This window comes from Ischnura elegans, chromosome 12 (assembly GCF_921293095.1).
Source record: "Ischnura elegans chromosome 12, ioIscEleg1.1, whole genome shotgun sequence".
NCBI lineage: Eukaryota > Metazoa > Arthropoda > Insecta > Odonata > Coenagrionidae > Ischnura > Ischnura elegans.
Window position 1 is genome coordinate 78,614,243 of NC_060257.1, and position 16,804 is coordinate 78,631,046.

At 38.9% G+C, this 16,804-nt stretch overlaps 2 protein-coding genes across 2 annotated transcripts in view; one reads left to right on the forward strand and one right to left on the reverse strand.

Moving 5' to 3' along the window:
• Positions 1-209: 209 nt before the first annotated feature.
• Positions 210-1,252, forward strand: LOC124169367. The gene is made up of 2 exons (XM_046547956.1): positions 210-875; positions 961-1,252. Exons 1-2 carry the CDS (start codon positions 698-700, stop codon positions 1,143-1,145), a joined length of 363 nt encoding a protein of 120 aa, XP_046403912.1. The 5' UTR covers positions 210-697; the 3' UTR covers positions 1,146-1,252.
• Positions 1,253-3,137: 1,885 nt separating this feature from the next.
• The window catches only part of LOC124169079 (structural maintenance of chromosomes protein 5), a 50,610-nt gene continuing 36,943 nt past the window's right edge, over positions 3,138-16,804 (reverse strand). Inside the window, exons 15-20 of the mRNA XM_046547555.1 lie at positions 14,572-14,751; positions 12,098-12,319; positions 10,506-10,733; positions 7,081-7,260; positions 6,037-6,132; positions 3,138-3,341 (exon numbers count right to left, since the gene is read on the reverse strand). Coding sequence (XP_046403511.1) covers positions 3,204-3,341; positions 6,037-6,132; positions 7,081-7,260; positions 10,506-10,733; positions 12,098-12,319; positions 14,572-14,751 — 1,044 coding nt within the window. The 3' untranslated portion in view covers positions 3,138-3,203. The remainder of the gene's footprint in view (positions 3,342-6,036; positions 6,133-7,080; positions 7,261-10,505; positions 10,734-12,097; positions 12,320-14,571; positions 14,752-16,804) is intronic.

Genomic DNA, 16,804 nt, shown 5'->3' on the forward strand with positions numbered 1-16,804 from the left:
AAGCCGTAACCAATAAGAAGCCCCACTTTAACACTAGAACCGCGGAGGGGGTCAAATTGACCCCTTACGATTTTCAACATGTATATTTCACACTTAATTTTTTTTTCACAAACCTGACATTTTCTGACTTTTAATGAATTGTAGAAAGGCGTATTCGTGCAAAATTCCGACGCTCTAGGACTATTTTTGTGAACACTAGACAACAATATACCTAGAACCGCGGTAGGGGTCATTTTGACCCCTGCTCTGTTGTCGTTCCCGAACTTTATATTTTCGCAGCAGAAATTCACCGCAAGCGTTATTTTCGAAGGTCGAATGTATGGGAATGGCATGGATTACCTCTGTCGTTTCTTATTAGGCCGCAGATAAAGGAAACCTGCCCAGCGGACGCCTGAAAGAATGTGAGAGTCGAGCCGCGTAGAAATGGATCTACGCGAAAATTTCCGGGCACCCCCGTTTCCTCGGCTACCCCCACTCAAGGCTCCTTCCTTCTCCTACCGTGCCTCCCCTACCAGTGTGGCGTCATTGTAGTCGCCAGCTCAATTACATGAATTACAATGTAATACTTCGCAATTCACACGAATTCATCAGTTTGCGCGGTATTTCGTCTCGCCCGTTCGATTGCTGCGCTGCATCGCTCAGCGCTGAACGAAGGGCAATACCGTTTCAAGGGTGATACTCCATTCAACGCCCAGCGATGCGTCGGTCAAAGGGATACACTGCAGACCAGGTCGTTCGTATTCTCGAGCAACTTCAGGATGTGCCTGAGGATTGCTCTGAGGCGGAGGATGATCCTGTTGTAGTGTATGACGGCGGCGTTGACGCCGAGGAAGACAGTGAAGAGTCCTTGACTGAAGATTCAAGCGAAGACACTGGTAAGTTTCCTATTTTTATTTTACTCGCATTCTTTGATAATTGTTACAAATCTATTTCATAAAGCATTTATTTTGTTTGGTACAGGTAATGAAGGTGAGGAGTACGTTCCCTATCAGCCGCCAACCACCCACACTCTACGACGTGGACGTGGTCCCCAAATACAGCCTCCCGTGGACCAAGTCGCATCCACAGTTCCTGCTCGAGGGACGGGGTCGCCCTGGAACTGCCCAGGGCCTCTGCCGTGGTGCTCGGGGCCATCGAGGATGTAGGGGTGGCGATGCTGTAGTCGCACCTGCTGAAGACGACGAGCCGCTTGAGTCTGCTGCTGCCGCTCCTCGTGGCCAGGTACGAGGACGAGGTGGTTCTCGCCGGGGGCGTGCTAGTCTTCAATCTTCTTCTTCTTCACTGAGGGTGATGTTCGCTCAGCATGGGATTTGGTGATAACTCCAACTATGCTGAAGCACATGAAGATGTGCACGGAAAATCGGGCTCGTGAAGAAAGTGGGGAGAAGGACTGGTCGGTATCTATGGATGAACTGGAAGCTTTCATTGCAGTTTTGTATGCACGTACGGAGCAAGGAACTTGGAGCTTGACTAGACATTCTTCATTACTGTATGCTTCTCTGCACCAATAAAAGTGTTTCTTTTTTCTTAAATAAATTTACATTTTTCCCCCATCCTCAGCCGAACATATAGTAAAAATGTGAAAAACGCATTATTTGTGCAAGGCGGGTAGCCTATCTAGCGCTTATACCGCCCACATATCATTCAAATTTCATTGTAAATCTCAGATAATTCATTTCACGTAGTGCAGTATCCAAAAGAAGCCCAAAATACTAAAAATATGGCAAGAAAAGACGAGGGGTCAAAATGACCCCCTCCGCGGTTCTAGGTATACGAAAAAGTCCGCGGTTCTAGTGTTAAGACAGTCGATTCTCTCTCTGCTTCGAGAAGATTTGCACTCCCCGCCTTATTTCACTACTTGGGTGTACAAACTGCCGTTGTGAAATAAAACTTATTTTAAAACTTGATTGAGATACTCTTAATCTTTGGTCAGCTGACAACCTGGCAAGATCCCTTAAATGTGTATGCAGCGTCATGGAGTGATCCGTCAATTCATGTCGCGTGCGCACGACACATGCAAGACATAAAAGTTGAGCTGTATTTTATTTTCACCTCTGTTACGTTATCAAAACGGGTGAAATCATCTTGGGGTTTCCACTGGGTGAGTTGCTTGTAGGCCGACGTTACATCGGACCCACCAGGCCTAAGGCCCATTTCAAATGGACGCGGATAAGGTTCCATTGACGTAAATGGAAGCTTACACTGAGTGCGGACCGACCGCACATGAAGGAGCCATCTTACGCCCCGCAGATGCAACACGTGTGTATGGGCCACAGAGACCGGCTAGTGCTTACACATGATCGCGGATGGCTGATACGGACCTTGTCTGTGGAAATAGAGCGAGCTCAGTGATAACATTGCGAGAGTGTCTTTTTGCCACGTATGATGCAATTGGTCTTCTGTTTTGGGAGTGGGCATGGGAAAAATAATTGAAATATGTACTTTTATCAGCATGTACCTCAGTAAATGTTGTCACAAAAGCGGCTTTTAATTTTCTTGTGCCGCAATAGGGTGCACCTCCTTTGACGTGCATTTTTCTTCAGTTTTTCTAACCTGGAATACAGCAATTGCTTGAATTGCACTTGGCAGTATAACGTTCTCCCACCTTCGAAAGCCACCCACAGCTGACATTGAGCCGGATCTAGATGGTTTTCGTCCGCACCTATCTGAACAGTAGAGACTACTCTCCACTCCCCACGTGCGTAGTGTGGGCCGTCCGCGTCCATGTGAAACAAAGGGACTCTCTCTCTCAGCCTGAACCTTAAGCCTGTCATGCATGACACAAATTCGAGCTGTATTGTCGAGTGTAGCATGCAGCGATTTCAGTCCATTTTTGGTCCACCCTCGTATAACCCACTACAACATACATTCACACCAGCAAAGAAGCAGATGTAACTAATACCGCATATTTCAAGTGCACGAATTTTCTTTCAATTCTGTGCTCATCTCATTGTAAACAAGTCACCATGACTTTCGTAGCAATTGTTCTCAAGACCAGTCCAAAATCTAAACACCCATAGCAAAAAGACCAATGATCAAAGGTGACCAAAGGTGGCGAGTTAGTACATAGTTTTTTTTAAGTTAACAAAATATCATAGAAAACTAATGAAGGAATATGAAAATAAATACGGAAAAAGTTGAATTCAAAGTATCATTTATTCTTACAAAAATATAAAAATTCCCAAAACAACAAAGTTTTTGCACTATTTGGAGCCTGACTTCATTTGTCTTGCTTTCTTAATTTTGGCAATTTTGCCACAGTCCAATGTGATATTGTCAACCTCTCCATTGATCACACAAGTGAAGAGCAGATTATCAGTGAATGTCAATGTTCGGAGAACCTGCAGAAAATTAGAGTCATTAGAAGAGAATAACCCACATTAGAGTCATTGGGAATCAAAGAGGTCCACACAGAAATAACCCATTTCACACTTTGCATGCATAATCAACCTTTATTTTAAAGTACTCGAAAATATTCAATCATATCTATCAATCTGTAACCAAGGTCAAAGTGAAAGGCTCCCTGCATATTCAAGTTGTGGTCACATGGTGAGTGCAAAATAGCACCTGTATTTTGCTTTCTCATTCAAAAATCTTCCCACAATACCCTTAACGTTACATGCATTTCCAATGATTGGTTCGAAGTTATTGAAACTCCCAGGTACTTCACTATATCTGTCACCTTTATGTTAATACCATCCACAGCATAAACATGGTTACTTTGTTGGATGATCATCACAAGAAATGTACCGCCATGCATTTCTTCAGATTAAAGTAGAATTTTATGGCTAATTCGGGAGTAGAGGTCATGAACTAAAGGAGGCCGAATATGCCTCTCTTAAATTCACTACATCAGAGCTAATTCCATCAAGAACTACTTTTTCCTTACGATCACTCAGAAAGTAACGTATCAAACTTACCACTGTTTCGTTTCATCTGCATGACTGTAATAAGTCGTGTCGAAAGCTTTCTTAAAATCCACAAATAATGCGTCAACTTCTCTTTTCGATTCACCAGATTTGAGAACGTAGTTAAGAAAGAGCCTGAGCTGTGTTTTGCATCATCTATGTTTTCGGAAGCTGTGCTCATACGCATGGAGAAAGTTACCATTGTCCAAGAAAGTCATGATACGTTCAAGTATGTTGCCTATAATCGATCCTCTATATTATATCTACTGTATAGATACCTTTTCCTCAACTTATACGCAACCAAACTCTACAAATGAGGTACCAAAATGCACAGAATTTATCAGAGAACATGCGACGGCATATCTTACTTCCTAAATATTCCTACTGTTTCCTAAAATTGGTCAAAAAAAAAATAATAATAATCGATTAAAAAAAAATAATCGATTCCGGCAAGATTGCCCTCATCCCAAGAATACAGTTAACGCCGTCGGATCCCACCATACCTTTTAATTTGACTCGCAGAAAATTTCCCATTAAGGTTTCCTATGCGATGACTATTAACAAGGCTCAGGGTCAGACTTTGCAAAGAGCTGGCTTATTCCTGCCTGACCCTGTATTCTCTCATGGCCAACTTTATGTAGCATTCTCTAGGGTAAGATCTTTTCAAAATATTTTTGTAAATATTAAGGAAAACGCTAAACAAGTATTAACATAGGATAGTGTAATTACTTCCAATGTTGAGTTTAAAGAGGTCCTCTGACCTCAATTTGTACATGAACATGCCAATTAAATTTGTACATAAGACCCTGCCTTTTTTTTCTACATTTGAAAATTAGAAACGCGCCTATCCCTCTGTGGACCTGCATTGAAAAGAGCGGGGGAAGCCCACTGGGAGCGGGCGCATCACGCTCGTGTTAATGAAATTAGACTACAGTTGCCTAGGTCATGTATGTTTCCCTTTTCGTATCGTTTGCAATTTTCCAATCTAATGGTATCTTTCCTTCAGACAATGACTTCTTGATTATTATCTCTAAGAATGATGCGATCTGTGGTTGTGCTAATGAGTTTATTTATTTAATTCATGAATATTAAAAAATGATATATCCCAATCTCCCAAATAATCTGCCAAAATGCAAATGTTTTGAAAGTTTATAGCAAAAACATTTGGAAGAAATTTTCTAGCAATTAAAAATGAAAAAAATAGTTATTCATCCCATGAACTCCAGCAGGCATCATTATTGTGGACCACCAAGGATGCAAATCTTGAAGATGGAAGATGGTGCTTAGGGTATAAGAGGAACAGAATCCATGGCCTCTGTTCTACCACATCACCTATGCCTAAAAAAGATCCCAGCTAAGATGCCATTTTGGCTCAAAAATGATTATGACCCCTTTAAAATTTACTATCTAGGTATATTAATTAATAATACGCACATTTGACACTGGAGTGATATGAATTCATCATTGTTAATAAAATATGTAGATTGCATAGGTATATCAAACATAGATTTTGATTTAGGACATTTGATTGTACACCACAAAGATGCAATGCTGGTCTCCACTATGGTGTCCCTTTGGACGATTGAATGCTTTTACACTAAAAATAATCCACCTCCAGCACAGTTAATTCTATCTCTCCTACAAACGCTGAAAACTTTTGGGAATATAAGGCTACTAAGAACTTCTACATAAAAAAGTGTGAGATAGCACCCAGTCACTCAAAGTCAATTAGTAAAATAACTTTTAAAAAATTGAGGAAAAAACCCTGCCAAGATTGGAAACTGGAATCTAATGATCCATAAGTTAACTAACCATGGATTAACCAACCATACATTTGCTAGATACGTTAAACAAACTAACCATGGGTTAACTTCACATAAAATTGTCTTTAATAAATTACGACAAAAACATTTTAGGCTAGAGAATGGGTGTTGAACTGGCAAAATTTCATACGAAATGAATTTGAAATAAAAGATTTCCAAATTCCAGGGAGGAGCAAAAATTCACACATATGTAATTCCCAATTCTTACCAGTCCCCCTTGTATATGGACGAGTGTGACTTAGTCAGTTGTTTTCTCAGATAAGGAGAGAGAGAGGAAAGAACTTATAAACTTATGAGTAACTTACTTTGGGAGTAAAGAGAAAATACTGGGCAGCACCAGCCTTTGAGACAATGTCCGAGAGCAGACGGAATACAGAGGCCTCGTGGTATTCATCCATGCCCTGGAATTCAGTCATCACATTAGCAACTACACTCCACCACTATCTCCAATTGATGAGGAACAACAAATAGACGACATAAGAGAGAACTAATTACATTATCAATCAAGGTTGATAAAAATCATGATTTTTTTCAAAAAAATCATTTTTGTTGATTTTTTTGATTTAAATCGGATTTTATTGATTTAAATCGGATTTTATTGATTTAAATAGGATTTTATTTATTTATATCGGATTTTATTGATTTAAATGAGATTTTTATGATTCTCCATTCATCAAAAATTCAGTTATTTGCAAAACTAACTATTTGGGCAGCATATTGGAGAATTATCGTTTGCAGAAACAATAAGAGGCAACATACTCTAAACTTGAATGGTATCAAATTAAAAATTACACCAGCATAATATAAAATTGCCATTGGAAGTATAAAATTTCTGTAATTGCAACTTTGTATGGTGCCTACGCTTAGAAGTTAAAACAGAAAACATATTTTTTTCAACGGATACACTAGTATTCTAACCAAAGCCATTTTTTTAAATTTTCATGTTACATGCATTCCTACAGTATCATTTCTATTTAAGAGCCACCATTATGCTGATAACTGTCGATTCATTGTATTAATTAAGAAATAAAAATCAAAATTATACACTTACAGCTTCCTTTTCTTGACTCTTTAAAAATCAAACATATAGATCACATTATGATTTAAATCACCTGATTTTTTAAAATAAAAATCAAGTGATTTAAATCGTGATTTAAATCATGATTTAAATCAAAGTGATTTAAATCAATCAACCCTGTTATCAATACAAATAATGCCTCTGTCTATTACAAATAAATAAGCCCCTGTTGCCTGGCAAACTGGTTTGTTCACAGGCTCGTTCCCGTGTAATGAATCATTTTATTATGAATTATTCTCAACATCCCTGATCACATGGGCATTATAATCACCTGATTTATTTCATCAACACATCTGAATGGTACAGAGGTGAGCTCCTGCAAAGACATGAGATAGACAGCTATAGCTACAGCTCTTTCGCCCCCACTCTGTCGGAACTGGTTCAATTCCTGCAGTCCACCCTCTTGTCGAAATTTGACTTGTATCTTGAAGCCATAATTGCCAAAATCAAACTGTAAAGGAATGAAAACAGATTAAGGAATAGAATGAAACAGCAGAAAAGAATCAAAACACAAAAATACCATGTCCAAGCCTTTAGAAAGACAGAAATCTTGAAAAAACTCTACAGAAACAAATCTACAAAACAGTTAATTTCACAGGATTCATAACACTCCGAGGCAGCCTTCTTTCCAACATATTTTCAATGTCCACCTATCCGTTGTAAAAGAAGGAAATATTTTTGTAATCAGACACTGAGAGCTCCAGCAATATCTAATTATTTGCTCAAGGAATAATCTACCAATAGCACTTTAACTCTTCTTCTTAAGACTAGAAGAACATAATGAAACTTGACATGCAATTTTCCACAAAAATAAATTTAATTCGACTCGAGTTTCGATGAATGGTGTGGAATGATGCCAATGGCCATTGGAAACAACACACGAAGATAAGAAGACCGCCACGTGTATTTAAATGCTTTCGTTTCTATGTCCAAAGTTTGTTAACCCTGGAGAAAAATGATGAATTTGTAATCTAACAACTTTCAATATTCTATCTTTTCTCCAGTATTTTGTTGTTGTTATGTTAACATGACAACTTGTATCATGAAATGTATTTACTCTTTTCACGTATTGCTGTAACAGGACTAAGCTCTTAGAGTAAACTTATTCCACTTGTGTTAACTCCATTATTTTAACAAAAACCCTTTAATTTCCAACCTTTTTACCTCCTCCGGTTTTTCCACTCTCCCCTCCCCCGCCCCCCCACGCTTTCCACTTCTACCCATTCCAGCCACCTCCTTGAGGATTTCCCATCCCATTTCTTCTCTCTCTCTCCCCTCAATTCTCCCACTCCCGCCTCCTATACATGTACACCCATGTCTCGTATAGCGCAATTTCGATTAGCGCAATTTCGATATAGCGCAAAGTCGTTCCTCGGGGAAACATTGCAACGCAGTGTAGCCTAATCAAAAATCTTAAACGCTCTCGTGATAAAACGTGAACTTGCGCTAAGTACACACGAAATTTCTATCATTTTACGCATATTAATATTATTGCTTGCCTCAAATCTTCTTTTTTGTTTATATATTAATCGAAATCCATTGCTGTGCAATGGCCAAAAGTATTACTCGTCATTGGGTCCAGATAGCCGGCCTACCGAAGTAATTTATCTCGTCTCCTTAACAGAATGAGTTAATTTAGATCATTAATTAAGCGTGGGGCTAGTGGAAATGAGTTTTTTTAAGCAATACTGGTTGAGACGTAATTTTTGCCGTCATAGGTTATCGGGCGATTGACTTCCAGGTAGAGGGTCAACGCTTAAGCCTTCAAGGTCATCGGTATTCACGGGGGAGAAATGGAGCGGTGGCCGAGTTGCGCATGAATAGCATCAACATATAAGAGGGTCCGCTGTAGAGTCTCAAACACAATAGCTTCGTTCCCCACCCCGCAATCATAGGCCCTGTGCGTCTCAAGAATACAGTTCAGCAGTAGAAGGTGATGTCGATAGAGCCATGCAGAGTAAAAACCAAGATAAAATGGCAAAAAATAGGAATTCGGGTAGAAAAATCAAGAATTTATCAAGAAAAACCATAAACCCAGAAGAGAAATTGATATAGGTCAATTGCTTTGAAAATGGAGAACATCAAAGCGATATTGCGCGGAAGTTTAAACGCACGATGCCTTATTCTGAATAAAGACGAAGTTAAAACATCTGTGACCTCAGCCGCACCAACTTCAACCAAGCGGTCTACACATACGGAAAGTTCATAGTGAATCTGTGCAAAAAGACGAGAGTGGTAATCGCTCCGAGATATTTAGTGAAAGCTCCGGTTGGTTCCAGAATTTAAACGGCAAGCAGGTATTTTCAGTGCGGCGATATCAGGTGAATCTGCAAGTGTTGATAGCGCAGTCACCCCAACATTTTCTGATGAACTCCAAGCTGTGATTGAAAGTGGCTCCTTTCCCCCTCAACTAGTTTTTAGTGTTGACGAGACGATATTCTTTGGGAAAAGAATGCATTCTCGTTCATTCATTTTCAGGGAAGGAAAACCTGGGTCAGGTTTCAAGGCATTTAAAGACTGTTTCACGTAGCTGCTAATGACTCGGAGGACTTCAAATGAAAATGATTTATCATTCTTAAACTCCGCTAGCTATGAAATGGCATTCAAAGTAGCATTTGCCTGTCATTTCGATGAGCGACAAAAGGGCCTGGGTGACACAATAGTTGTTTTTAGACTAGTTTGAAAAATCATCAACTGCCGGCAACGCATTACGATCCCCTGAGATAGCAGATGTTAGCCCACCCGCACGACAGGAGGGAATTTCAAAAGCACGTAAGAATTTTTTTTAACGTGAATAAAAGTCTTCAAATGCGTGCATACTATCTTTAAAGATGTTTTAAACTATAAACATTTATATAATTAATGTTTTCTAAGGCTATTTATGGGAATATATATGTTTTAGAGGAAATTCAATACCCAGGACCTATGCTACCAGGAACGCATCCCTATCTTCTCAATGTTAAAACGCTCTCGTATAACGCAAATTCGTATAGCGCAAAGACCCCAAGGAACGCATCCCTTGCGCTATACGAGACATGGCTGCATAAATTAACTGCACTTACCACCATTTGTACCTTGATAATGATATATGTAGTAACATCGAAACTCGAGTCGAATTGAATTTATTTTTGTGGAAAATTGCAAGTCAAGTTTCATTAAGAATCAATTCCACTCCATCTTGCTTGATTCCTCGAATTTTATCCTAGAAGAACACACCCCAGCCATAAACTGAGCAAATCCTGTCTCTGCACTGTGCAGAGCAACTCCTGCCCCAACTCTACTGTCAACCCTTTCTGTGTTTGACAGTCACTGGCAGTTTTACTCTGCATCTAATGCTGCATTACCTTAGCACACAATCAAAAAGACGGTCTTGTGATATTGACCACTAAGGAGGACGAAGTTAGAAGAAACTGATACGTTAGATGCATGTACTTTGAATGATCAACAACACTTTAAAATTTTTATGGACATAGATGATAGGATGAATAAAACCAACGCCCCAAATAAGTGGTCACTAAGTACTTCATCAGATAGTTAAAAATGTTCCGGAGAAAATTGAAAATTTTATTTTTGCCTGCTAATGTTTCTTTCTTTGGTTACTTAAATTAGAAGTTTTAAACGTTCACCAATTGCTTGGTCCACGTTGATGAGCTAAATTAGCATCCACTTAATTAACTAATAATAGTATGTACTTACCTCATTTTGTCCTTGTACAAGTATCACCTCCCCAACGTAATTGATTCTGGAGAGAAGATTGCCAAATGTTTTATCCACCCTCTTGATCAAATCGTTCACAAACGGCAACCAGCAACTTTTCACAGCCTCTATTTCTTCAACATGCTTTTTTTTATCAGCATTCATCTGATCAAGAACTTTCTTGATGCCCTCTATAGTTTTTTTCCTTCTATCGTATTCCATAATGACCTTAAAAATCAAACAACAAAGAAAGATGCCCATCAGAAAATATAAGTTCTCACAGTTTACAAAACAACACAGTTCTCTCAAATAAATCCACAGTCAGCTGAAGTATAAATTAACTGTTTGCTAATGTGAAACTTCTGACTTAAAAATGGGCAATAATAATCATAGTTATAATTACAATGTAATACAGTTGTAGATCTTATTTTAAGTAATTGAAAAATGTCACACATACATACATTTGAGAAAATTTGATAAAAAAATATTAAATACCTATGTATATAATTGATAGGTAAAGACATTAATTCATTTTTCTTACATGCTTTATACCTTACACAAAGCCTTGGGTCCAAAAATAAGGCAAAGAACAGGACTTTGGAGGAGAGAAAGAAGGAAGAATTACTATTGCTGTCCTTCATATTTCTGTATTACCTTCACTTAAACCCTTTCACTGCCAGCCCATTTCGGGTGGGATGCGCAAAGACTGCCAAGGCTATTTTCCAGGGTTTCAACATTTCACATTTAAAAATTTTTCAGCTACTTAATTTTATTTAATACATGTAGATTTTTTCCCAATACTTAAGATATATTTGTATCTTATAACCATAGATAGATTATGGGGGTTTACTTAAATTACAGCAGTTGAAAAGGGCACAATCATGAAAAAAGTCAAATAAGTCGGGTGGATAAATCGGCCCCTGGCAGTTTTTGCTCGACCAGCAAGATGGCAGTAAAAGGGTTAAGATAAAACAGAAATCAACGAAACTGAGCATGAGGTTTAACTATCAATGGAATATTGGCATCAATTTTTACTTCACTTCATTAATATGAGCAGAACTGTCTGATACTCTGCAAGTCTGCCAAAAGCCATAGTTTAGCCGGTGCAACACTTCTGAATTGATTACCTAGAATGCTAAGGAAAAGCGAAATTCTGGCTCATTTCAAATATAACTCAATCCATTTTCTTGTAACCATCAACACTACATCTCTGATGAAATTATTCTGCTATCTTTGAAAAGATGAAATTGTTTTTACTCTGATGGAATGAAAATACAAAAATCACAATAGTATGAATTACACCTATTTCTTTAATGCATTTAGCAGTATGCATAGTAACATGTTCCATACTGCTGTCAAACTTCTCTCTTGTGTTCCATTAACTTCGTCATTATAATTTTCATCTTCAGCCTTGATCTTTTAGTTAATTAAACCAATGATATCACACAACTGATAGACCACTAAAGTATTTTTACAGCAAGTAGCGGACTGCAAACTCCACTGAAACATAGACACCTTGTTCTTGATGACAGCCCACTTTAGTGCTATTATCAAACTGATATTCCATCTCTTCAAAGAAGTGAATAACTTACATTTGAATCCGAATGCCCAATAAGTTCTGCTTTGGTTTGGGTGACATGTATCTCTTGATCAATTTCCTCAAGAGTGTCTGGATACTCTGAAAATTTCTCCAGCAGGTTCTGGAACTCTTTGCTCTTATACCTCAACTTGCACAATTCTTCCAGCTGCTTCAAATGATTCAGCATTTGCTTTTTAGCAGCTTCAAAAATCTCCCTGCAAGCCCTTTCTTCTTTCTGGAATGACAAAGTAAATACATTCAATCTTCCAATCGCGCAATTTACTTGAAATTTTGCAAAATCTACATATTCCAATTGCTTTTTCAAATATTTTCGACACTTTTTTTCTTCTTTATAAAGCAAAAATGTAGCATCTTCATGAACTAAATTAGTACAATTTTTTTCCTATTTTAATAATGTATTCGAATGGCTTGAATTCCTCAAAACTTGTGAAAAATGCAGGTGTATTGATAACTTTCATACACTTGCAAACACATTTCTATCAATTTTTTATGCAAAATAACAGGCATGGAGGCGATGAAAAACTTCAACGCATTATGAGAGAGATACTACACAGCCTTACAAAGAATACAGTGCTGCTTGGCATTACGTTAGTAGACTTCAATGACTCAGTGATTCAACCCGAAGGTGGGACGCTGTAGGTCAGGATAAAGATCCCCCAGACTAAGCCACAGACGTGAATTTCACACATTAAAGGTAGGGGGGCCAGTTCCATTCCTTGAGCTACCTCGCACTTTGAGGATTTTGCTTTGAGGTGTCCGAAAGCATCACCCAAGCAATGAACCAGGGACCCCTTGATCAGCAGCCAAGCACTCTATCCACTAGACGATAATGCCCCTTACGTTAGGAGTCTTGCGTCATATTATAGAGGCGCAATTAGACGGTGAAAATGTTGCTCCCTCGTGGTTTTTTTTTTTTAGTTTAGTAGAGACAAAGGGCTTTTTTGTAAATGGGGGACAAATCCTACATTTTCAATAATCAAAATCCCAATTGCTACAGGTTTTCAAATCTTTCAAATCCTCATTACCCCGACAATTCAAATTCGAAGGAAAAAGAAGCAATGCTTAAGAGATTTGCATCCCTCCCCTGGGATTCAAATCAACTCAAAACACCGCTGACTTTCAAAGAATTTTAACACTTTTGCAGTGTTGGTTTAAAGAAGACATTTAGCAGAGTGTTTGTTGACCCATTTTGACCAAATTTTGTTATGTTGTTAAGAGTTAGCTGCTCTTACATTTGGTTGAAGTATAACTTATTTCTAAGGTGATTTACAAAGGAAAAAATTTTCTGAATAGCCACCAGATGGCAACTACTATCAGGTACACTAACTGGCCAAAAACTTACAAAAAAATCTCGTAAGATAGCAGCAAAATCAACTGATAGATATCACTATGCATTCTGCGTACCGGTACGCTTGCGGTGTCTGTGGCCAGCTTCAGGCCGCTTACCAGTGCGCTTGTAAATGGGTTTAAAAGAGCAGCTGTAAGCTTTGGCTACATTTTATACCTTCATGCGGAACTGAAAGAATTTATGAATGCACATTTTAACTAGGGGTGAGCCGATAATTAATGCCGATATAAATACTGGCCGATAATAGACTATCGGCATATCGGTATCAGAGCACCAATATCCAATAATTTTTCCACTACCATAACGTTATTTATGTATTTACCTCATCCAGGAAAATCAGGAAGTATTCATTCATACTCTGGTATCTAGACCAGATCAAGTTATCGGTTCTAAATATCGGTTATCGGAAAAAAAAAGATTATCCGCTCACCCCTAATTTTAACATATTTTATTATTTTGGAGATACATTCAAAGGCTCTGAAATATGAAACAGACTTTATAGGTCACCAAAAACTTGAAAAATTCAACGAAGAGTTTATTTCAGGAAATCTAGCATGCAAATTGTAACTGGGTCCATTCTAATCTGTTTTTATCACTTATAATTCCTGACATACAAAACACTCTTTCAAAGAATGCTATAGAACATTGGTAAGATTAAAAACTTCCTTGTGAGATTCCTCACTTATTTCTACTTTTCACTGTCCTTCTAATACTTAAAGATTATTTACAGAAGATGGAAGCAGCACTTCTGCCAATTGGGCATTTATTTCTTCTCCAGTGGACATAGCATGATTCATTTGTCCACTGGTAGGTAGTCTCATTAATTTAGAAAATAAACTCCACATACTATGGCCTCCTAGCCGATCATTTGATATTTCAGTGGATAATCGCATGATTGATTTGGATGACTGCTACCCTTGTGTGGAAACTGAGCCACTCACTATTATTAATCCTCCTCTGCATCAATAACCACTGATTCCTGTAAACATTTTAAAGTATGATTCTAAAGTTGGGGCTTGGCCAATCGGGTCTCCTAAGAGCTGCGACCACATGGAACATCTATACACTCACCAAAAATGATGGAAATGAATATACAGAATACTTATCCATTCACATACCTCAGCTTCTTTAAGTTTCTTCGTGCTTGCACTTAAATCATGCTCAATCACAGAGACATCATTCCTTGCCTTATGAACATTAAGTTGCACCAGCCTAATCATATCGATGAGACTTTCAAATCCTTTAAACTTCCCTAAGGTTTTTCCCACCAGGGTTGATCTAATCTGCGAAGTACAAGCCTGGAAAGGAAAGAAATTATTGAAAAAATAATAGCCAAAATGCTCCTAACCAAATTTAAGAGACAATAAATATAAAAAAAATTAGACAAATTTATTGACAGCTAGAGGGAAAAATTATAATTTTAGCTGGCTATAAAGCACTTTGTGGATGAAAGATATCAGGCATAACATTTTAATTGAAACCAAGTTCATGCTGTTTCAAGTTTCAATGCCACAAGGCAGCATTTTCATGCACATTGTGCGATAGGACAGCGGGCTAATAAGCCAATGGCTAGTGCATGGGATCTAGTATATCCAACCACAGATATTGTATGACGTGTTGTAACAAACTGTAACGACAAAATGATGCGAAGGATGCATCAGAAGCAACTGAAAGTAGCACTTTGGGGTTTGAGAGCAAAAGATGCACCTATGTAGTACATTTGGTCACAATCTGTGCTGCAGTATGGAAACACATAGCAGACAGACAAACATACATCTTATATAAACAGCTGGCTTCAGATTATCCAGCTGTGGTTTATCCATGTTGCGGATTATCAGCGCATGAGTTCTCGTTCGTTCGATGCTTTTCGTAATCTTTATAAAAAATAAAAAGGGACGCAAAATCACCATGGCTGACAGGAATGTTTCAAGTCTATTTGGAGGTCTGCTCTAGCATTGCAGGTGATGACTAGCGGCAGGAAAGAAAACTCTAAATTAATTTTTGAAGTTTCTTCAATGGTCAACCGATCATAAATTAAGAAAAATGTTATTTAAGGTCTTTAACCCTTGCAGTGCGGCGTGCGTATCGGCTTTTACTGCTCAGCTGAAAAGTGCGGCGCGCCGATGTATGGGCTTTTTCGTTATTGTTGCTAAATTTGAGGACATTGAAATAAAAAAAAACTTATATATCAGTCAACGTATAAAATTGTTGTTATTATTGTCCAATTTAATCTCATTAATTAAAAAAACCGCTTAAAGATATTGTTCAATACAGACTTCATTTTTGCGTTCAACTAAGTCCTCATACTCTTTTTGTCGATGCGTGCATATTCTTTTGGTCGGCCTATGCGTCCTCCTCATCGTCTATTCACCTTTCCTGCGTGGGTCTCTTGAACTTTCCTTTATGCCTACGCGGTGCGGATTGTGCTGACGGCAAGGAATGCATTTTCGGATAGACGGTGCGTGTGCACTCTCATAGAAGGAAAGCCTCGATGTCCGCACTGCGCTGATTCTGCTGAGAGTGGGAACCGCATTTTTAATTGCCGATGCGTTTGCACTCTTCAGCAAGGAATGGCATACCGTTGGAAGGTTCTCGAACTCACGGAGGGGGAGGGGTGGTCGGATGTGGGGATGCCTTAAAAACAGCACGCATCATTGACTCGGGGTGATTGTTTAGTCAATTCGTCATCCGTCATTCGTGAGTCGTCATTTCGTCAAGAGTCAAGCCCACAGGGCTGTGGAAGGGAAGTTCAAGGGTTGACCCGGGGAACCCGAAGGAGGAGATCACTCTCGCACAAGAGTCAATGGAACCAAATACACTTCTTGTGGCAAACCCGGGGCCTTTCATTTCTACCCGATACCATCCCTCCTAGAGGACCACCTTCGCTGCTCGGAATCCCTCAGCGTCAGTCCAAGATCCCAATTCTGAGCCGCCCCTAGTCGAGCTGTCCACAAGAGGACACGACAATATCTAAAAAATTAACTACATAATGTTTATTTTTCCCAGTTGCTACATTTTATTAAAATACCCTCCGCATTTTTCGTCTGTACCCCAGGAAGAAGGATAGCACTAAAAGGGTTAATTGTATATTTCATGTCTCAAATGCGCAATTATAGCCGTGGCCACAGATGTGATTGAATATGGCTCAAGGGAACGGGAGATTTCATCGCACTCGGGCTTGTTTACGCCGCAACTTGTCAAGGTCAAACTGGTAAAGGTAAAGGGGGAAGTGGAAGTGAAGATAGCACGAGTCGTAGCCAGGCACTCGCTAGCAAAAAAATTTGCAATGAGCCCTGATTTCCTATACCGGCTGCTGCGTGACGGCATGATCGCGTGCCATTTAGCTTCATG